This window comes from Stegastes partitus, unplaced genomic scaffold, assembly GCF_000690725.1.
Source record: "Stegastes partitus isolate 25-593 unplaced genomic scaffold, Stegastes_partitus-1.0.2 Scaffold1201, whole genome shotgun sequence".
Taxonomy (NCBI): Eukaryota; Metazoa; Chordata; class Actinopteri; family Pomacentridae; genus Stegastes; species Stegastes partitus.
In genome coordinates this window covers 40,323-63,682 of record NW_007578932.1, presented here as the reverse complement: position 1 = coordinate 63,682, position 23,360 = coordinate 40,323, and the positions used below count along the sequence as shown (strand labels likewise).

General features: G+C 42.3%; 1 protein-coding gene across 4 annotated transcripts in view; it reads left to right on the top strand.

Moving 5' to 3' along the window:
* plxna1b (plexin A1b) overlaps positions 1-23,360 on the top strand; it is a 203,632-nt gene that overhangs the window by 160,273 nt on the left and 19,999 nt on the right. For all 4 annotated transcript variants that reach the window (XM_008297227.1, XM_008297225.1, XM_008297226.1 and 1 more), the window contains exons 13-20: positions 2,284-2,435; positions 6,647-6,770; positions 6,899-7,035; positions 10,134-10,301; positions 13,533-13,626; positions 15,790-16,026; positions 17,826-17,969; positions 19,216-19,450. In XM_008297227.1, the coding sequence (XP_008295449.1) occupies positions 2,284-2,435; positions 6,647-6,770; positions 6,899-7,035; positions 10,134-10,301; positions 13,533-13,626; positions 15,790-16,026; positions 17,826-17,969; positions 19,216-19,450 (1,291 nt within the window). The remainder of the gene's footprint in view (positions 1-2,283; positions 2,436-6,646; positions 6,771-6,898; positions 7,036-10,133; positions 10,302-13,532; positions 13,627-15,789; positions 16,027-17,825; positions 17,970-19,215; positions 19,451-23,360) is intronic.

Here is a 23,360-nt window from a genome sequence, read left to right as displayed (position 1 = left end):
GTTGTGGATGCAACTACATGTGTGTGTGTGTGTGTGTGTGTGTGTGTGTGTGTGTATGGGAGTGTGTTTGCATGAATGTGTGTGTTAGATAAGCCAGTGCTTATAAGAGAGGTTGATTACCATATCTGAAGATTCTGACTGATGCACTACTTTGTGCCAGTCATTCCTTTGTCTCCAGCTAAAATATATACATTCAGGCACATTGGCAAAGACAGAGGCTGAGAGTGAATTAGGAGTTCGGAGAGGGCGAAGGAGGAGGGATATAAGATGGGAAACACTCCCTAATTCTATCGGCTCTTTTCTGCCTGACGCTGGCCTTTGTTCTCATTGCCCATTTCTGTTAGTGATGTCTTGAGCACCTGTCGCGTTTACTGACCTGCCACATTTGTTTTTGCAAAAATGTTGGACTGAAAATTAGCGTGAAGGAACCGGTGGAGTAACATCTACGGTAAAAGACCCCTTTTGACTTAAGTCACTTAATTTCACTGAAATTGCTGCGATCAGCAGATTTCCACAAAGAGGCAAAGTAAATTTACATCACGCTTTGGCATAAAGTTCAACTTTGGTTAAATCTGACAAATTAATCAAATTGTTAACCAATTAATTGACAGTGCTGACCTTTAAGGGAACAAAGAGAATTCAAAATGCTGGATGCTAACGTAGCTGTGTATGATCTACATTAGGCCATGGGATGGGAGAAGATGGTATAAATACATTCCCTGGAATTAACTGCATCAGCTTTTTGTCAATTTGGCAACCAAAAGGGCAAATAGTCAGTGTTTCACTAAGCTTGTGGTAGAGCTGGGCCAAATAGCTGAAAAATCTATCGCATTAAAATGTTTCATTTCAATTGATATCAATAACTATCGATCATTTTAAATGACCTATTTATATTAAAGGCCTGGAGAGAAAAGCTTTACTTTAGGCTATTTATCAAAGTACACAGGTAATCATTTTGATATAATCAAATTAAAACAAATTCTGAAAACACACACATATAAGAAAATGTACATATATGTACCAATATAAAAGAAAAATAATATAAAGGATTTTACCTTCATACATATTAAATACAAAATACAAGTTAAACTAGGAAGTGATCAGAGGATGACCAGGGCAAAATCAGAGCACCACACAGATTAAATTTCCAAGTAGCTCTGAAGGACCAAGTATCACCAGTTGGAGGCTGCACATCGACGCACATGTGCATCCAAACATTAAGTTTGTCGGCTCTTGGAGCAAGCTGCCAGGGGTGGGTTACTTAGGTGGAGGTCATGGCAGATACGGGGTCGTGGAGGCTTTCAGACCACAAAGCCGGGCTCAAAAGGCAACCATTGGTTGAGCAACAGAGGGCGAAGGGGTGCCATTATCAACGAGCCAGAGAGATGGCACGCTCTGGGTTTGTTCATGATAGTTAACTATCTGTCTTTATTATGTATGTGTTAGTTTGGTCACGAAAAGTTTTCAGATATGCTGCTTTTTTGCATGTGTTTGTCCATGTCTGCATAGAGCGCTGTGTGCCATCTATCACCTGTTATTATCTACACCAAGCAGGAAGTTATTGATTATTAATTGTAGGTATTATACTTTGTGCTTCAGACATAGAGGATGGAAGCATGAATGGAAACGTAATCACTAATCATTCATTTTATCTTTCCTTTGTGGCGAGCTTGCTCCTTACCCACACCCCCGCTCCATGACATCCAACCACCAACTTCTCACCCCCTTCGCCATCCTTTCACCCTGCTGCGCCAAATGACCCCACTGCCCCACCATGTTCTAATCCAATTAGCTTTAGCTCTAATTATGCTAGTAATGACTGATTACCATTGTCTGCGTCTGGGGCAGAATGAATAGGACCGTGATTAGCGACAAGGCTAGCCTCCAGTAGCCATTAGCACCTCCGCACACCTTTCAAAGACCTCCGGGGGGAAGAAAGGGGAGCAGAGGTCACTGTGCGCAGTAATTGTATTCAGTAGATTAATCGTCACAAGGTTAAATGAGAGATGTGAGTGAGGGCTTGATGGGTGGGTCCAGGTTAAGTGTGCGAGTTGGCAGGTTGTGAATGTTTGACTGAGTTGAGGTGGAGTTAATGGATCCGAGGTCATTTTTCATCTTGCTTAATGAGGTAGCAAGTATGGGATTCATGCAGAACGGGACATGACCATAATGACTTAAGTAAACCGTCATTCATGCTATGATGTACTGCTTTGGTTAAAAATTGATTGTCGCATATGTCGTTCTGGTTAACCTATGTCCTCATTTGTTTGTTCTTCCAACCAGCTGTTTCCAGAGACGGGGCCCAGACAGGGAGGAACCATGCTGACCATCACTGGTGAGAACCTGGGTCTGCAATTTAAAGACATCCAGAATGGAGTGCGCATCGGCAAGGTGACATGCAACCCTCAGGAGGACCAATACATCAGTGCTGAGCAGTACGTTGACACCGTCTCTTCTTTCATCTCTTCACACTCACCACTCTAAGGCCCATTGTTCCTCAAACCCCCTGCTTCCCCGTTTGTCTTTGTGTAATATTGACGTGACACTGAGTGCTAAGCACAACACTGCGACTTTCTCTCACACCTCTGTTTCATAAAACCTTTAAAGGTTAAATGCTGTTTTCGCGTTTCAAACAAAACTGATTCCTCACAACTGGCCTCGAGCTGTGTGGTACTGCTAGTCGTTATACATGTAAAGTCTATGTAAATCTAACAGTGTCTTACAGAGTGTCATGTGTCCCACTCATAGAATAATAGGTCAGTCAGCTTGGAAGTGTCTGATGCAGTCACTTTCATTAGAATTCATTTAGCCCATTCTGTTTTCAAGATATAACTGGATTTAATGATAGTTAAAGTGGGTGGAAACGTTCCACAGAGAATAGACTCATATGAACATTCTCTCTGATTAGTTGATGTTTACTACTTTGTTGGAAATTCTGAAATTACTCCCATCTAACACTCTGAACCCCAAAACCCACCAATAGTTTTTAAAAGTATATCTTTAAAAAAAAAAAACAACATTACAACATTTATTAGATCCAGAAGCTGGAAAAACAGTAAGAAATGTTGGATTTTCAACAGTCCTTCAACTACCCATCTGTGACACGAAGTATAGTGAGGAAAATAACTAAATTCTTAAAATACGGATATTTATAAAAATCAAGATATATGCACTCCTGTGAAGCATTGTTTGGCTCAGCTGTGGCATAAATTCTGGGACTTTTCGGCTGAACTGCAGGCTGTGTTTATACCGAGCAGAGAGGAGACAAGTATGGAACCAAATTGTGAACTTATGTGGTAAAATATCTATAGTTTGTAGGCCAAATGTTTTTTTCTTCCAATATTGCTCACACCAGCGGATACAATTTTTAAATTTTTTTCTTCAAGTTTTTAAATTTTTTTGTGACACAGATAATCAAAAAAAATTTCATTTTTTTGTGGCAATATGACTGGGTCATAGTGCACAGTATGACTACTTCTAGCCATAGTTGTGCTGTTTTTATGGATGCACAGGATTTTATATTGCAATAAAAATGAGCCCACAGTGAGTAAATATGTGACAGGAGCAAAAATAAAAAAACATCCAGACTGCTTGAAGTTTGGAGGGTTAGTAACTGAAGAAGTATATTCTGGTAAAAAAAAAATATAACTCAGAGCAGTAAACATTCATAGCTTTAAGCTCTCTTTTTACTTTCATGTCCAGTCTGTTGGATACAACTGAGCTCTTTGTTTTAGGTGTAAACAGGTCTCCTCATTGCAAGAGTTTCCTTTTTTTTTACTTGTAAGGGATATCATGTGAATCATTAATTAGATTTCATTCAGGATGAGAGAAAAAGAAACATCCAATGAAATACACTGCCCTATTATACATACTCTGAAATATCAGGGCCTTCAGTGAAACTACTACATGAGTCACACTTTCTGTTTTATGTTGAATTCATCTGGAAGCAGAGAAGATGTAATGTAGGACGCTGCAAATTTAGGGACGCTCATCACAGTTGGAGGTGTCCTCAATATTCTATTTCCAACTATGTAGCTGTCATTTGTACACAAATGTTCCATTTGCTGAGTTTTGCAGCGCAGTCCCAACAGATTTTGTTTTCTCTCTGCCCCCTCGCTAAGAAGGAAACAGAAGAAATGTGACTTTGATGGTTTGACAGTCAGGACAACAGAATGCTGTGCAATTCTCACCACAGATGACAGGTGTCCCCAAATTGGGTCCAGAAATACGACAGTGACACGTCGGCCTTGATTTATAATTTACAAACTCATATATTATCGTGTTCACACAGAACGTAGTTTTTTTTTTTTTTTTCACATTTACATCTTTGGCTTTAGAGTAAAATTGGCCGGTTCTGTTTTGTGGCTTTTTCTTTCCCACATGTTTATTTTGTCTAAATAAGCGTATCGCAAGCCACCAAGGTGGTGACGTTTAACCCTCTCAGTGCTGTAACCCATGCTTTTGCCTGTTGCCATAGCACCCGCTGGAGGAGGAGGAGGAGGAGGAGGAGGGCATGGCTGGCAGTTAGACTGTCATGCTAATTAAAAGTGATGTTAGCCATACGGTGCCATTAGTGGTCCGGTTGCTCTCGTCATCTTCGTGACCCCATCAGAGCTGTAGTGCAGCAGACAAGATGGGGTTACAGGACTGACAGCGAAGGTCAAAGGTCAGCTGCTGGAGAGAAGGAGGTGGGCTCAGTGTTGGGCAAAATGTAGAAACATTGTTCTCACTTTTGCTCTCTGTTTCTGCCAGTACTTGCGCTTCGTACAGCCTGCATACATTCCCAGCTTCTGTGCTTGAACTGCAGGAAAATCTGACTTTTTTATGTCATTCACCTCGATCATTAAATATTTACTAGACAGATTTGACTTCAGTTTGAGAAAAGTGCATTTCATCACTGGCAGTAGCGAGGAAAAACAGAGCCCAGTATCCCTCTGTTTATTGCTTATTAGTTGTTGCTGTGTGACAATTTGACATATGTTTAATTTTTTACCGTCACATTCCATCTTACTTACTTGATTGAGCGAGGTATAATTTATGATCGTCTTTACAAATGTACTTTGGGTCTTTCTAGCCACGTATTGCAGCTCAGTGTAGCCACCTGTCATCTGTGCAATAATGATGCAAGTGAAGCCGCATTTCTTACTGAGAGCTGTCCAGCATTTTAATCATGGCCCCTGTCATAGCAGGAGACCTGGGAATAAATGAAAGGGAAAGTAAAAACAATGGAAACACACAGCATCGGAATGTGAAATTCATTGTCGCAGCAGGGCTGCAGTTGCCATGGCCACCTGCAGGGAGGATGGAAGCAGGAGAGTTAATAACTCATCTCAGGGAGGGGAAGCTGAAGAGATGTGTAGGATATGAGCTTGTTCAATTAATCAGCCTCTCTCACGTTAACCCTCTCTCCCTCTTACTCACGTCTTCTTTCTTTCTTTCACTTTCCTTACTTCCCCCCTCTCTCTCTCTTTCTCTACACTCTCACCCTTTCTCTCTGTCTCATTCGTTTGCTCTGGCTAATTAACAGTCAAGTGTGTCTCCAGCGGGTGAAACATGAAGTAAGTGTGTGTGTGTGTGTGTTCTCCCTGTGGGCTACACCACCACTCCTCCCCTCGCTCAATCATTTCTCCAGTGGATTTTCATTTGGCCAGCCAGCGCCCAGGGCTAAGTGTGCAGCTTATGGTTCTACAGTACGCGCTAATGCAGACATACGCTTGAACACGCAGAACAGCCTTCAGTTTCTTAGCGCTGCAGATTTCATCTGATGGAACATTTGGTCAGTTTATGTTATTTTTATGAATAAAGCTCTGCTAAGGCAAAAGGAAACACTTCATTCAGAACTATTGGAATGTTTTTATGGCTCTGCGTCGGCAACAGCTGTGGTTGGAGGCATCACGTATTCAGATCGCCCGTATGTGTCCGTATGTGTGTCAGTCCAGTTCTTGCAAACACAATATCTCAGCAGCACCTTGAGAGAATTTCTTCAAATTTGGCACAAATGTTTAGTTGGACTCAAACCACTATCTTGAGTACACTATATAATATATTATTATAGTGTTATTAAATATTATTGTACTCATCTCCAGACAATATTTACTCAGGAATATATACACCGATTATGACAAACTTTCACACAAATGTCTGCTAGGAGAAGATGATGAAGGCATGACATTTTATCTCTAGAAGGTCAAAGGTCAGCATCACTGTGCTGTCATCATATTCTGTAAAAAAAAAAAAAGAAATTAGCTTATTTGCAGTAACATCCATATTTACAGCACTGTCCACTGTCTTGACCACAGCTTCTATTAGAATCATTGTCATATAGTATAAAACAACATAGGAATTTAACTCTGCTTTTTGCTTCTCTACGTTTACACACTTTAACGTCTTTGTTACATATAATTGAGTCTGGACGGACATGAATGTTACTGTAACTTGACTGATGGGAGAAGGTAAACAGCAACTAGGTAGGAATTATAGCTGTGATTTTAGCAAAGCAAAAGAAAAAAAGTTGCTTTACTTTCCTTTTCTGTGTCCTTGTTTGACCTCTCAATATAAAGCGGGGAAAGAAAACCGTTCCTTCATTTAAATGAACGGTGATCATCAAACTCATCTGTCACCGCCTCTGTTTTATCTTTTTTTTTAGGATTGTGTGTCGACTGAATGATGCGACAGGTTACAGAGTGCAGGAGGCTCAGGTGGAGGTGTGCGTCAGGGACTGCATTCACCCCGACTACAAAGCGATCTCAACCAAGGCCTTCACCTTTGTGGTAAGCGTTGATAATTTAAGATACAGCTGTGTCAAAATTTTTAAGACGACTGTATTATTGGATTTGACAACCATGATACATCCAATAAGTCTTTGACCTGCTTGTGCTGTGTCTGTGTCCCTGTTTAGTCTCCATATTTCACCCGTGTTCATCCGTCCACTGGGCCTCTGTCTGGAGGAACAAGGATCACCATTGAAGGCAGCCACCTCAACGCAGGCAGTGCCGTATCTGTGAAGATCGGACTTCACCCTTGCCGCTTCGAGAGGTGAGTGAATGCAAAGTACTTGTGGTAGTTTGTTCTTTTAGTTGGTTTAAGGAAATTTATAACAATTTTTTTTTTCATAGCCTCTCTTAGTCTTAAATTGCAAGTATTTGTGCTCTTATAGTACTTTTTTTGGCGTATAAACTTTAAAACAGGTTTATGCTGACTGTGTCTGGTAATTATAGTTCAGTTTAAATCATAGTTATCAATGTGGCATTCAAAACTAGGGCCAAGGAAGGCACACACAGTAGAAAGTATTGCCTCTTAGTCGCAAAACTAGTAAAGGTATTTATAGAGGCTGCGAAAATGACCATTTAAACATCCATTACGCTGTTGGGGAGGCAGTCACCGTGTTGATTAAAGCTCTTCAAGCAGTGCAGAGCAGTGTGCATGCAGGCTTACTGCTGCAAGATGTTGTAATCAAATGTAGGTGATTTTTACTACAGAAATACAGTAGTGCAATTTAGCTCCGTCGCTGTAACTGTGAAGTTGTCCTGTATGGCTCATACTGTTCTATTTACAGTTACAAGTCATGATGCAGTCTGTGTTTCCTCGCTGTCTGCTACCGTTTTTGTCAGTCTGCCATCTTTTCCCCCCTTTTCTGTGTATAGTAGTGATAGGTATTCCCTGTTTTTTTTGTTTTTTTTAAAAAACTCCCCCTTTTTCCCTGGTCACTGCCTTTGATTTGCAGCAGGTCTGAAAAATGCAGCCAGTAAGAGGATGACCTGCGGTCCTGTAATTCACAGCAATTGTGGGAATGACAGTGTAGCCTTTCCCGGGGAAGCTGATATCATTGTTCAGTTGTGCTGTGAATGAATTAAGTGCATGGCCCACATTTTGTCAGAGATATGACTATAATTTGAAAGGAATGATATGGTGTTGCTGGTAATTGGTAACTCACATTTTGCCTGCTTTGAACCCATGTTTGAGATACGTAATTCCCCCTCCCTTTTTTTGGGGAGGGGGGGTTAAGAATAATCTGTCTTGGTGATCTTCCCTTGTCACTCACTGTGCCAGGATTTCAAGGAAAATAGACATAGATCCAATTTGATATGACTGTAATTCCTCTAGCCAAGAACTCCATTGTTTCTTTGAGTCCCTTCCTGGCAAACTTACAGCAAACTGAGCTCTGGACTAAATCCACTCATGTATGGTGTCTGGCAGATGGCAGAGAAAAGAAACATCACAAACAAGATTGTTAGTTCACTAAACAAGCACGTATGTACTGGATGAAATTTTCTGGCACAAGCCTCTTTGAGAAGGTGACCATTGGTAAATAGGAAGCGGTATAGAAACACTCACCTTGTTTCTGTTTTTCTTGTTTCTTTTTTTTTTTTAAAGACTGAGAGAATTCTCTACAACCCAGGTGTTTTTATTATAGCAGTTTCCTCCTCTAAGGCAACAAGTGACAGGTTAAACTAATGAGCTTGGACCCATCAAGTTCTTTTTATATCATATCAAAAGAAAAAGTAGAGGCCAATTTAAAGCTCTGTAGCACATCCCAAGAAAGGTGAACATAATAGTCTTGGCCTTTCATTCACTGAGCAGCAATAACCTTTATGGCCAAAGTAATGAACTGGTTGAGTCCATCTCTTTAATGTGTCTTTGTATTCAGTGGGGCCTCTGCTTTAATCAAAACCTATTTACCCTGAGTCACTCATCCTCTTATCTCTGTGTGCAACCCCTTTTCTTTCCTTTTCTTTTTTTTTCTCTCTGTATCACCTCTTGGCTTCTTTTGTGTGGCCGCAACCTTGTCAAAAAATACGTACGCGGCACCACAGGCGCTAGCGAACGCGGCGGCGTTGTGAAAACGGTTGCCATGGGAACGCAGCACTAGTGGAATGTGGAAAACCTCTTTTTTTATTGTCTTTATTCTATTTTTTTCTTGTCTGTCCTCATCCCCTCATCAGTCCCCTCTCAGTCTGAGGACGCTGTAGAAATTGCCTTCCGGGTTGTAGAGGGGAAATGTTCAACAAAGACGTCCGATACCCCGTTTTTTTTGTTTGTTTGTTTGTTTGTTTGTTTGTTTGTTTTTTTTGCTCAGTTGCCCAACCCCACCCCGAATCGCTGCAAGCTGCTGGGATAGAGGCACAAAAATAGGTTTTCACTGTTTCATCTTCTCCATCTTCAGTCTTTCTGTGGATTTCACTTTCACAGCAGATAACGGGGAAGGATTTGTGTACGGATAAGCTCGCTCTTCTCATGTTCAAAATTTCATACTGCGCCACCTGCCATCATGCCCGCACACACCCCCCATTCACACACACTCGCAGTAAGACGCTAGCAGACGACGAGTGACACAAAACATATACTTATACATTGTTAATCTTCTAACTGTGAACTGCATTTATATGCAAATTCACAGACCTCCACACAGTGCAAATGCACCTGCTCAGTGCACTGATTACACACACACACACACACACACACACACACACACACACTGCTGTCTCACAGGTAGCTATCCCCACCGCTGCTCGGCCAGCGGCGTCTCTCCCCGACGGGGGGAGAGGACGATGGTATGAGCCACTGGAGTGGAGCGCAAAGTTTCTGGCAGCGGCACAAAGTTTCCCAGCAGGTCACAGCTGGCTGCCTGTCTGCAAGGGAGGGAGTTACATCACACAGAGAGACGACCAGCCTGATCTGCCACTTCAGATCTGTTAGCCAGAGAACGCGCGAGAGGGAAGGAGAGGCAGACAGAGAGAGAAAGAGTGAGAGCGAGGGCTTTGAAGTACAGCAGTCTGTGATTCAGGCTGATGAAACCACGACTGGACAGACTGAAAGATGTTGGCCTTGTGGATGGGCGACTGTCACCATTATGTGTGGGTGTGTGTGCTGCTGCCTTTCTGTCACATCTGATACATAATTTACAAGTTATTCAAGGGATGAAGTGGGATTTTTTTTTTTTTTCTCCTGTGAACATTTTTTTTCTGTCCGTCTCATTGAGTCACCTCCCCGATGCTCAAAATTCTTTCCAATACCTTCTAGTATAGGTCCGTAGAACACACGGTGCACACTAATAGAGAGGCTGTCACAGACCCTTGCATCTAACATCTTTTTCTCTTGTCCTCTCTTACTTCTATCATCTCCTGCTCTTCCAGGCGGAGCGGCAAGGAGATAGTATGTGTGACCCCAGCTGGCCAGACCTCAGGACCCACCCCAGTCATGGTGGACATCAACGCTGCCGAACTGAGGAACCCAGAGGTCAAATTCAACTACACTGATGATCCCACCATCCTCAAGATCGAGCCTGACTGGAGCATCGCCAGGTAAGGGAGAAATCAGAAGCTTTCTCTCAGATGCTGAAAAGATGAACCCTTATGTATGAGTGAGAGTGTTTCTCTGCGTTGCCCAGTAGCTCACAGCTAGGTCAAATATACGTCTGCATTATTAATTATCTCCCAGTATAGCATATATGGTATATTTCAACTCTGAAAGTGAATAATTCAGAGGAAATGTTGTAAAACTGGGCTTCATTGTAATAAATTACTGTTATGTTTCAGGTTTTTCTGCACCATATAGCCAACTCCATCATATAGCTAACTCAATCAGGCATCACTGTATAATACATCAGCATGTCATATGATTATTTCATTACATCAATACAGTGTTTGATCTACTATTCTGCTTGATGTACTCTACATCTACACAACAGATACAAATGCATCAATACATTATTAATCCATGGTGGTGGTGGTTATGCCATCAGTTAATGTCTTTTTTTAAGGAGTGTAGCCTACTAAACTGAATTATGAACTCTGTGTAAAAGGTGATAAATGCGTCATTCCGCCAGCATATTCCTTGACTTGGTCTTAGAGGGAAAAGAACTAAGTTTTCCTCTCTATTGTCATGCTCATCTTGTTTTCCAAAGGTGGGTTATTTATTCTGTTTATCTGTATATTTCAAAAGTAAGTCTTTGAGAGCAGGAACAGCAGTAAAGGTGGCTCCTGAAGCAGTGCGCTGCTAGTTGATGAGCTGCAGCAGAGATTTATCTGTAAATATTACTCGACTTGTTGAAATGAAACTCCATAGCCACATGAAGATTTCCCTTGCAAACACAAGCTGTGTTATGGAGGGGGAGAAAAAAAAAAAAAAAAAGCTCGGAGCCTCCAAATGCTAATGGGCTCACTAGCATGACCTAGAAACTCCCCTACTCCTCAGCTTAGAAAAGAAGCAAACACACACACACAGACACTATTATCTGTCTCATTTACTTCAAAAGTATTGTATAGTTCCAGGAACTTGTCATACATTTTTTTCTTTTTTCTTTTATGTTTTTCTTTTGCATTTACTTAAAATTCTTTAATACAACTTGGTTTTCAAATGCAGAAATATGAAACAGTAAATTCTAAACAAAAACTGTTGCATATTGTAGTCAAAACTCTGTTCTTCCAAGATTATTCTTTAGGTGAAAGATCCTTTCCATTTTATTTTCAAGAAACTCTACATCTCCTGCAGATAGTTCACATTATTATTTGTTTTTTGAACCTGTAGTGAATCAAACTCACATTTGTGCTGTTTTGTTGTTAAAGCATCTCTAATGTATATGCAGTACATACCAGGTATTTATCTTGAGGTATCATCTCTGAGGACAGCCAAGGTAAACGTTCACCACCAAACACATTGTCTGTTCAGACAGTGTAACAATCCTCGACTGCATCATCGCAGGGGGTTGAGGTGAAAATAGAAGCTGCATTTAAAACTCTGCAGGGAGACAAAATCTCTCATCATGCGAAAGAGGTGTGAGTGAATGAGAAGTCTCATTTGGAGTGGAATGAATGAAAGGTTGAGGGTAGGAGAGGGGAAAAGTGAAAGTGCTGGCTGCTGCCTTGGGGGGAAAATAACCTCGGCACTCGGCTTGTGTTTGGTGTTCCAGTCAGTGCTCCCCCGAGGAGGAGGCGCGTGGTTCTCCCGGCCAGTCGTGCTTTTTATTTACCAAGCTATTTTGTCGCCGTGTCCCCTTTGGTGACCCTGTTGCCAAGGCTATTTCAAACCACGCCGAGCCTCTCTTGTCTAAAACACAAATTTGACACGACTGAGACTTGTTCTCTTCCTTCAGGAGGAGGTCCTCTGACTAACAACACAGACACATGGCACTGCAGCGATTCCATGCCACTACAGCTTGTTGACACATTGTAGTCGTGTGCAATGTGGTAGCCTATACCGTGTGTGTGTGGAAAAGATTTTTATCCTCTCAAAAATAACTCTGTATACTATTGCCACATACACATTTAGAGTTACTGAATGTTTACCCGACACTGTCATAGCTCAAGGTTCTGCTCTTCGATCGACAACCATATGTAAATCTCCAAAATACTTTTGTCTGTTGAGTTTTCACACCAGATTCTATTCAGAAATTGCCAGTCTCCTTTAAGCCTCTGAAAAGCCCTGAGCCTTCTTTTGCCTCAGGCGGCTTTCTCTTGCTGGACCCCAAGTCCCTCCAAGGGCCAATTTTACATCAAGCCCTGAGACTGGCCTCACCTCCCCTCCCTTTCTCCCTCCCTCCACCTTTATTTGGCCTCAGCAAAACACATCCCACCCAGAGGTGTCCTCTGTGCATGTAGATTTATTTCTAATTTAATCACACAGTTGTCTGAAAGGTTCAATTTGAGACGGTTTTGCAACATTCACTTGTAATGTAGAGTAGCTTCTTTGCTGTTGTGTTCTTTCCTTGTCCTGAACCTTGCAGAATCACAGCCAGTGTATCATTCATATGATAGACTTTCTTTGGTGACTCAGAGTAGCACTGGTTTTTTTTGAGTCGCCTTTCTCCACTCCAATTTTAAGTTGTATGCTAACTTATTTAGCTGCTGTCAGAACAGCTCATGTCAGATAAAGTTCAACCTCGCAGGCCAGCAGAGGCTGTCAAGAAGGCAGTGTGGGGGAATGGGCATCTCACCCACATTACCCATGTCTCTGCATGGCAGCGTCACATAGACCTGAATAGGTCACAAGTGTAAAGGCTACAGAACATGTCAGATCACTGGCACAGGTGCAGTTATCTGTATATCTCATGGTTTAAAAAAAATAAAAAAGTGCTTTGTAATACACTCTGATCATATCTCCCCTGGCTTTCGAGTTGTGGTGAGGAGAGGCCAAAAGCTTCAGCTCTCTGGAGTTGCTACACAGTCGCCTATTCTTCCCTTCCAGCCTGCATATCGGTTTAAACAAGCTTTTAACATTCATGAAAGGGTTTTAGCGTTACTATCATTACCTGAAAATGGGCTTCCATGAATAAGCAGGTGAAAGGCTACAGCACGAGTGAACATTAATGGTGAATCGCCAACTGGAGGGCCCTCTTGGCTCCCACAGAGAACAGATTTATTAACATTTATCTCTACTGATAGACCTGCTGAATTGTGTATGCACTCGGATCCTGCGAGGAAAAAAGGCAGCAGGAGATGCATGAATATGTGACACACAAGTGCGCATAGAATTGTTTTCAGTACTATTGTATAATTGTATTTGTCGTGATTTTTTGGTATCTCTTTTTTTTTTAGTGGAGGAACCATGCTGACCATTACTGGAACCAATCTGGCCACCATCAAGGAGCCCAGAATGAGAGCCAAGTATGGAGCTGCCAAGTCTGAAAATGTGAGTGGTTGGACTCAGACACCCGCACACAGTTTTTATTGACAAAACAAAAAAAGCAGTGACTTGACTTGGCAGGTGAGACAGACTGTGGCCATTATAGACACACAGGTGTCTCTGTCTCTCACTGTCTCGCTGTCTCTCTGCTGGCTTTCGCTGCCTTTCCATGGAAAAGCGAATTTTCACACGGTACACACACTCCTGGGACGCGGACACAGACACACACACCTGACCCGTCGGTCAACCAGCCAAGGGCCCATTTTCTGTTTGTTTTTGATGTTGAATTTCCTTTTAGCAGTTTAACCTTTGAAATGTCAACCAGCAATAAAGCAGCTCTGGCAAATCCCCCTCTCTTCACCTAGCACCACGGGGCTTAGCTAACCTTTCTCCCACTCCCACTCTTAGCTGAAAGTAAAAATATCCCTTCTTTTTCCTTTGTCCCACCTCTGTGCAGTCAATTTTGTTTTGCTTGGTTAATGCTTCTATTGACCTATAAACACAGTATTGTTCTCCGTCTTTGTGATTATACACTTCCTTTCGGTATCTGACGTACGGCCATGACATGCTGTGAAACAACGCGGGGATCTGTTTTGCCGTCCTGTGTTATCATTAACAGCTACTGGCTGACCTCTCCTGTTTCTCTGTGTGTCATTACAGTCTAATTTGTTCTACGGTGACTGATTTAAGTGTCGAACCCCACGGGGGATTTCCAGATGATATCAACACTGATTACAACAGTGATGTTATTAAGCCAGCCTCTTCCTCATTATGTCATTACGGAGACGTTTAATCACTCACATCATATAACCCCGTTTCAGCCCTCATACGTATTGTTGATCGTGCTGGAGTTGTTAGGATATTTTACGTGAGAGTTGTGGAATGTGTCTTCATGTCGTACCAATACTGCAAACAGTGAAAACATCTACAAATGTTGGGAACACGCTGAACCCCAAAGGCATGTTATTTTTTTTCTATGCTGAAATTACAGATGATCAAAACCATCCATCCATTATCTATAAACCGCTTAATCCTCACTAGGGTCGCGGGGGGGCTGGAGTCTATTCCAGCTGACTTAGGGCGAAGGCAGGGGACACCCTGGACAGGTCGCCAGTCTATCGCAGGGCTACACTTAGAGACAGTCAACCAAGCACACTCACATTCACACCTCTTGACAATTTAGAACCGCCAGTTAACCTCAACATGTTTTTGGACTGTGTGGGAGGAAGCCGAGAACCTGGAGAGAACCCACGATGCACGGGGAGAACACGCAAACTCCACACAGAAAGATCCCAGTGCAAACCGACGACCTTCTTGCTGCGAGGCAACAGTGCTAACAACTGCACCACCTTGCAGCCCCCTGATCAAAACCAGACAATCGAAAAATCTAGAAAGAATCATCACATTTTCAGCTTTACGACATTCCTTGAGCTAATCATTTATGACGTGCCGTTTTATCTAAATCTAAGCGTAAAATCATGATACTGCATTTAAATCATCTTATTCTACATGTCTCATTTGTAAAATTTGACACAAATAAAGCATTTGCAGTAACCACATTCTGTTAAATACATATATATTTGGTTTGGCTTAGTGGCTCCACTGTGACCAGCATTCATTTGAGAAAAATGTAGAGACTTGTAGTGCAGGCCGTGTTTACACAGAGAGGATAGAAGGCAAGTATTAAAATAAATTTAAAATGTAAGCAGTGAATCATCTCTAGTTTTGTAGAGTCACTTTTTTTCCAGTTTTGGTAACACCTGTGGGCAAAAATGTTGTGCATACTGATTACAGGTTTTTTCAATTTAACTTTTATTTCCACTTTTTTTAAATGGTTTATGGCATTATAACTTTGTTACACTACACAAATGGCATTTTTCAGTTCACTTCACTTCTAGTCATGGTTGTGCTGTTTCGTTGGAGGTGCAGGATTTTATATTGCAGTGAAAAATGAGCCCACAGTGAGGAAAAATGTGACGGGAGCAGAAAAGAAAACAAAAAATGCCCAGAAGCTCTTTCGGTTTGGCAGGGTTAAACGGGAACTTAAATCTACACCACAAACTTAACTGTTTAGGATATTTCTTCTTTGTTCATTTTTCCCCTGTTTGCCTCCCTGACTGGTTGCTCCTTGATTTGCTCATCACTTTTCTTCCCTATTTGCTTCTCCAGAACTGCACAGTTCTCAACAACACCGTGATGGTGTGTCTGGCGCCCTCTGTGGCCGGATCCGACAAAGGCTTCTCTGAGGTGGGCAGCAGTCCTGATGAGATTGGCTTCGTCATGGACGACGTGCGCTCTGTGCTGGTCGTCAACGAAACTTTCAGCTACCACCCGGACCCTGTGTTTGAACCTCTGAGCCCCACGGGCACGCTGGAGCTGAAGCCCAGCTCACCACTCATACTCAAGGTAAATTGCCTTCTGCTCTTAGCATTGATCTGTTTTGGCCTTGTCTCTACCTGGCTTTGCTTTACATCCATCAAATTCTCTGTCTTTTCATTCTTTTCTTGACTTTCCTTTTTTCTTTTTTTTTTTTCCCCACATCCAATCCTACATCTTCTCTATGCTCCTCTGCATTTCTCCTCTCTCTTTGTTTCTTTCCAATCGTCTAGTTGTATCCTCCTTTCGCCCTTCTTGCATCACCTTTCTCATTTCATTCCTGCTGTCTGTCCTCTCCTCTTTCACATAGTTCACCAGGTAAGGGTGGGGGAGGAATGTATTTATGGATTGAGTTTGTGGTGCTTTAGCATCAAAGCTTTCTATCGAAGCTTACTCTCTAAAGGTGAGGGATAAATGTCTCCACACACCAGGACTCCGGGACAAAAGAAGGTTAGCTGAGTGTTTGCACTCAGTTGACACCGAAGAAGAGCAATAATAGCTGATTGCAGTATGCCAGTAATGTTGAGTATTGTCAACAATGTTTAAAGCTCAATCTCACAAATAGTTATTTCAGCGGAGGCTACTGCGACCTCCCAGTTGGCATCAAATACAACTGATAAGACACTGACAGGCATTTCAAATGATTTGCTCCTGTATAGACACCTTCCTCCCTCCTTTCTCTCGTTTTCCTTTCAACACAGATTTCTTTCAGATGTGTCTCAACCTTGAAAAATGTTATTTCTCCACCTGCTGTCTCCAATGGGGTTTGGAGACCTTTAAGAAAAAAAGAAAAAGAAAAAAAAGTTGTTTTTAAAACGCCCCCTTTAAAATCAGGTGCAAAGGAAAGTAATGTTTATAAAGTGGGCCCATGCATTGCTATGCCACCTGCTCCGATTTTTATCTGATAACTTCTGAAGAGAGACTTCATAGCCATGTTTACTCTGAGCCATAGAGGCAGCGCACATTTGAATCCAGAGCGCATTTGCCCCACCCACCCACGCTGTCTTTTGTCACTTCACCTCTCCCCTTGAACTTCAAAGCCTTTCAGGAGCGAGAGAGGAAAATTATCATGCAATTTCATGGAAAACTAAAGCCTTTTTTCTCTCCGCCAATCAGGGTGGAGTTTTAGAAATGTAGACTCACGACTTTCTCCTCCTGCAACTTTAAATATATAATTCCATAATGAAAAGCCCTGATTGCCCCACCATGCTCCTGGTGAAGAATTGTAGAAATAAGGAGCAACGGAAACAGCATCCTATTAAATAATTGCAGAAGAATTAAACGTCTATCTGAATTTTCCAGCAATTAAATCTTCCCACCCTGCAGAGCGCAGCGCATTAGGGTGAGGAAGGGTAGGTAAAGGTGGCACAGGGGAGGAGAGATTTCTGTAGAATTTATTGACTGTACTAAACACTCTTATGCAACCAACACATTATTAGAGTCCCTAAACTACATTTCTTACCTGTGCTAAATGAACCCTCTCAAAATTCCAATCATTATTTTTTGTTTGTAGACAGTTCAACTTATGATTTGATCAGTTTCTGTGGAAGGAATTATCTGGCAGCATCAAGCAGAAGTGCTGTTGCTATGGTTACCTGCATTTTAAAGCACCTTGCGCACTGATTTAGAGCCGTGGATGAAGTGTTGACGGACACCTTCCAGCCAATGTGGGACAAGCTTCTTTTTTTTAAATTCTGTGGCCATGGTCTACAAACCACAGTTAAAGTGAATCCCTTTGCATGTGTACTCTGTGATTATACTATTTGTGTTGACAACTGTAGTCCTGACTGTGCGTAAGTGACTGAGGTATGTTGTGTGTCTGTTTCCAGGGCCGTAACCTAATTCCTACAGCCCCGGGAAATGCTAAGCTGAACTACACGGTGCTGATCGGGGAGACGCCCTGCGTTCTCACCCTATCTGAGAGCCAGCTGCTGTGTGAGTGGCCTAACCTGACCGGAGAACACAAAGTCACTGTAAGTAAAACTTTAGTTCTTGTTTTCTCAGTGTTTTCCCATCGTGTGATGCATCTGTCCTCCATTTCTGAACCTGATCTGTCACACGCCGAATCGACCATTGCGACACTCAGGTTTCTGGGTTTGGATACAGCCGTACAAAACCTGAAAATGAGCATAAGCTCTCTCTAAGTTACATTTTTCTCTGTTAAGTACCTGTTATTTCATCATCCCTCTTGAATATTTTTTTTTCCCATTTCATTGCTGAAGCATCTGGCTTTCACATTTCTTTCAGCCTGTCAGCCTATTTTCTTCTATAGCTCCTGTTCTCTGCTGTTTCCGCTGTGCTATTCATCCCCCTTCTTTAATGTCAATCCACTTCCTGTCTTTTCATTCATTCATTTCATTCTTTCTTTCCATCCATCAGACCTAAATCTCTTCAATTACTCCAGATTTCTTTTACCCCATTCATATAGCTGCGAGCACATGAACACACACATCCCGTCTCTTATACCACTGGCAGTGCTTGCGACTGTATTTATGTCTTAGAGGCTTTTGATCAGTCTGGTTTGGCTGGCATCCTCCTCGGGATTTGAACAGTATTGATATTCAATAGAAACTAAAAAATGCCTAGTGGGCGTGAGAGGTCTGCATCTATTTTTAACCCCCTCCATTTGGTATTTCATAGACATAAGCCAGTTAAAGATGGACTAGAAGGCAAAAAATAAAAAAAAAAACCCAAAAAAACAAGGGAGGGGGGACATATCTCAATGTTTTTCAGTTGCATGTTCTGCAAGCAAAAACTGTTTTGATGTGATATGGTTGAAAGTAATATATGTGTGTGTCAGAAAATATGCAAATTACTTCTGGTATGTTTTTTTTTTTTTTAACTGGTTCCAAAAATGGCCCAGGGGCACAGATGTTGCCTCCCCCAACACAGATATAAAGAGTTTTGGGGAGTTTTGGCTGCGCTTGGCACGACTTGGCACAGCTTGGTGTGACAACATAAATGGAATGTGGGATTCAGCTTTGGAACCTTGTGTAATTTTTGTATTATTATATTAGATTTGTAGCAGTTGTGGCCAGGTGTTGCTCTAAATTAGATATCATCATGTAGGTCATATGTCTGATTCCTACACTGTGTAACGTACGTAGCTATAAAATTGGTTCTGTTTGAAGTTTTTTTGTTCCATGTCATGTGTGCTGTGTTTCATCCACTGGTTTAATAAACATGGGAGTGTAACTCATCCACCCGTCTGTCTACAAGGTGCGTGTTGGAGGCTTTGAATATTCACCGGGGACACTGCAGATCTACTCAGACAGCCTTCTCACCCTGCCTGCCATCATTGGTATCGGAGGAGGTGGCGGCCTGCTCCTGCTGGTCATCATCGTGGTGCTGATCGCTTATAAGAGGAAGTCACGGGATGCTGATCGCACCCTCAAACGGTTGCAACTGCAGATGGACAACCTGGAGTCCAGGGTGGCGCTCGAGTGCAAGGAAGGTGAGTCTCGACCAAATCCGGCTTGGAGGGGTGTGACGCTCGCTGCTCAAACCTATAAAAAAAAAAAAAAACTCCTTACGTAACGCTGGTGTTCTCCTAGTTTCTTTTCATCTTTCTCCCTACTTCCCTTACTTCATTTTTCTCCCCACAAATAACTCCCATGTCCCCAAATAACTTTGTGTAAATCTCTCCCTTGCTGCAGCTTACCTCAAAGGCTGTACAACTCCCATTCAGTAGTCCTATCAATTTCTCTGCTCTCACTCTCTCTCTCTCTCCCCCACTCTCTATTTCCTCCTCCCTCTCGCTGCCAACTGTCCCCCCTGCTGTTAGGTGGCAGCGGTGTATGTGCATGTGTGCGTGGGTGTTGGTGTGTTTCCAGAGGAGTACTTTGATCTGAGCCAGCCACCAGATGTTGGCTCTCCACCCCATGAGAGAGCCGCCTGGCTGGCCTCGCTGCCATCCTCGGTGAGAGAGGGAGGGCGAGATGGAGGTTAGATAGAGACGGGGCACAGAGGTGGGTAAGTGAGGGATTGTAAGGAAGGAGTGGTTTGGCACCGGCTGAAGCAGGGGGGGGAGAGGGAGAGAGAAACTTACACACGAGTACATTAGCATATATTCATTTGGCAGGAGACTGCATGGATCCGGTGAGAGGCTGCTGATGCTGTTACTGGTTTGTCTGGCAGGACAGAGAGAAAAGCAGATGGGCAGAAAGAGAAGGAGAATACTGATAACCATGATCATCACAATACATTTGTAAAAGAGAGTACTTCACTTGTTGCACTGTTTGTGTGAACCTTGTTATACGTTTGCTGTTTTTTATGAGTAGTAGGTACTCATTCGGATTGAGGTGGGCTCTGTGCTGCTCTCATATGTAGTGAAATGCAATATGGCATCAGAACTAAAGGAGGCAGATTTGTTGTTGTTGTTATTGACAGCTGTTTCTACCAGATGGAAAAAAGAAAGGAAAAACAATCAACCAATCAAATCTTGTTGAGAGGGGTCGGCTTCCTGCATAGCTTGCTAGTTGATAAATAGTTATTTAAACTGTGACAGGCATGGCCAAGATTGACATAACTGTGTTAATTTTGTAAGATTCACGAAAAAAAAACATTTAAAGCCTACTATACATGTAGTAAATGTGGTCGTCTATGACTTTTTCATACCCAGATCTATTTATAGGACTTTGAAAGTACTACTGCATGTGAATAAACATCTGTACAGCCGTTGGTAACCTCTATGGAAGCTGTTAAAGATCTGATTGTAAAAAAAAAAAGTCGAGGTTGGGGCTAAAGAGGCTCCAAGCTACATTAGCCAATATGAACATAACACAGCTGAAACTCTTATCAAACTGTCTCTGGTAAGGTTGTATTGTGGATGATGAAAGGGTCAGGCTTTGACAATGAACAAGAATGCATGGAATAAATAAAAAAACTATCTGCTGCATTGATGTTCAACTGATTGGGGGGGAGGGGTTTCAAAGGCTGACTCTGATTACTACATAAATATCAATATCATATTGTCTTATTTCCTGGTTTTTAGCAGCTATAGTATTTAAGAGTGTAGCCACATATCAATGGATCCCCAATAATGCTAATGAGTCAAGTGTTGTGCTTTAGTTGTGTGTTATTCAAGGCCAGTAAGCTTTGCTTGTCGTCCCAGAACCAGGCCAAATGGCAAATCTGATAAATGTTTTTGATTTGCTTCATGACAATGCTCAACTAACATAGCTACTGTTTCACACTAAAAGACCCATATCAGGCTAATAATACCATCAGTAAAAGTTGCATGTGTTATTAAGAGTGTCCAATTACTTATATTGTGCTTCAAAAGCCAGGAATTTTTGTCTTGCTGTTTATCCCCAAGTAGCATCCAGCTTTGGCCCTTTTCCCACTGTTCACAGCACTGGCTTAGTATAGTGAAACTGACACAAGGGGGAGCGCTGCACTGACGAGGCTGCCTCCGCTGCAGACTGCGCATTCATTTTTTGTTATAATATAGTCTGATGCTGTGAATTTATCAGCCAATACAGATTGTCTCAAAATGGCAGTCAGCTCAGTTAACTGGTTGTCGTATAAACTGATTAATTGTTGTGTCACTAGTTCTCACAATCACTTGTGACTGTAAATTAAATTTCAAACCCAACCTGCGATAAACTCAGATAAACCGATGAGCACATTTCTTTCCAACAGTCGTAACTGTGCCACTCACCTGCTCAGAGGACGATTTTCGTTGATTTCTTTTTCCGAGTGTTAACTTCGCACCACTCCCCCCGACACTCACGTCTTCAAGTCCTGCTCTTTTGCAACTACCTGCACTCACGCTCGCATAAACCCACACTGGGGGTCAAACTGTGATTGGCTGGGTTGTGTGGCAGTGAGTCCATGCGCCCTGACCCTGTCTGTCCCCCGCTGTCACCACTGTCTGGAAGACGACAAGAGGATGGATTTGGAGGGGGACAGAGCGAGGGAGATAAATCTGGCAAACAACCTGTGAGAGTAGAAGGGGGGTGGGTGGGCACAGAGGAAGAGATGGATAGAAAGATAATGAGAGAGGAAAACAACAAGAAGTATTAGTGAGTAAAATGGAGAGAGAGTGGAGGCTGAACATGAAGATAGTGGGAGATAGAGGAAGATAAATATTTGGTGGCAAAGAGAGATGGGAGGTAAAAGAATCAGACAAAGTGGAGTGAAAAGAGGGGAAGTGATTAGAATATGTGAGATAAATAAGCGAGGGATAGTAGGAACAAAGTCCTACTTTCAAGGAAGTCCTCGCCAAGAGGCAGAATAACTGAAATGTTTGAAGACATACACACTTTAAAGATACATAAAAGAAAAAAAATGTAGCAAAAAGAAAAAGATGGGGTAAGGTGGTGAAAAATAGTCAGATGAAAGAGAGATGGACAGCCAAGGGAGCTAATGGGACAAATGAAATAAAGATGGAGGGATGCTGTAGAGAAAAAGCAGCCATAAGGGGGAGTGAGATGACCTCTAAGATGTCACTTTGAAAGGAGGAGAGAGGGAGAAAAAGAGAGATGGGAAGAGAGGGACGGGGTGACACAAGCCATCTGTTTGTCTGGGCTTTGGTTCGTTATTTGTTTGGGTTGTGTATCCATGTGTTTTGGATGACGCCATAGGACACATACTGCACACACACACACACACACACACACACACACACACACACCGTTGTGCTCATGGAACCATGTAGCTGTATATTTTCTCCTCAAGAGAGTTTTCTATTTATTATAAAACAGATCGGATGCAGGCCACCAAAGCCATTAGTTATATGCACTATTATATGGGATGTATGTGAGAGAATGGATTTGATCCCATTGTTTCCTGCTCGATGTGACTTGTGAAGCCATTGGAGTATACAGAATGGGGTCAGAACACACACTCTGTGGGAATGGAAAATGTGTAAAAACATTGACACGTGCATTCACATAAATCATCTGGGCACAAGGTTATGTGTTCAGCTGTGGGGCAAGATAGGAAAAAAGTGTGTGTATACGTGTGTGTGTGTGTGTGTGTCTATATGTGTGTGTGTGTGTATGGCTGCAGGAGTACAAGCTTGTGAGGTGGCAGCGTGTAATGTGTGTGTACTCACAGGCTCATGTTCCTGTGTGCAATTGCATCCTGAACTCCCCTCCAGCCACTGAGCACCAGAACTCTTTCCTCTGTCCTCCATCTCCTTCTTCCCTCCATCTTTCTCTGCGCTCTCAGCACCGAGCCATCACATAATGCTGCTTTTCACCGCTGCTCCTCCAGACGCCTCCGTCTTTTCATTACTTTCACCTAAGTTGCTGTTTTTCTTCTCCGCAACATGTTTCTGGAAACCAGATTGACAGAAGTATGAATAGTTAAAACCTAGATGAAGAGTTGCTTTCAACTTTTTTGTCGAGCTTTAAACT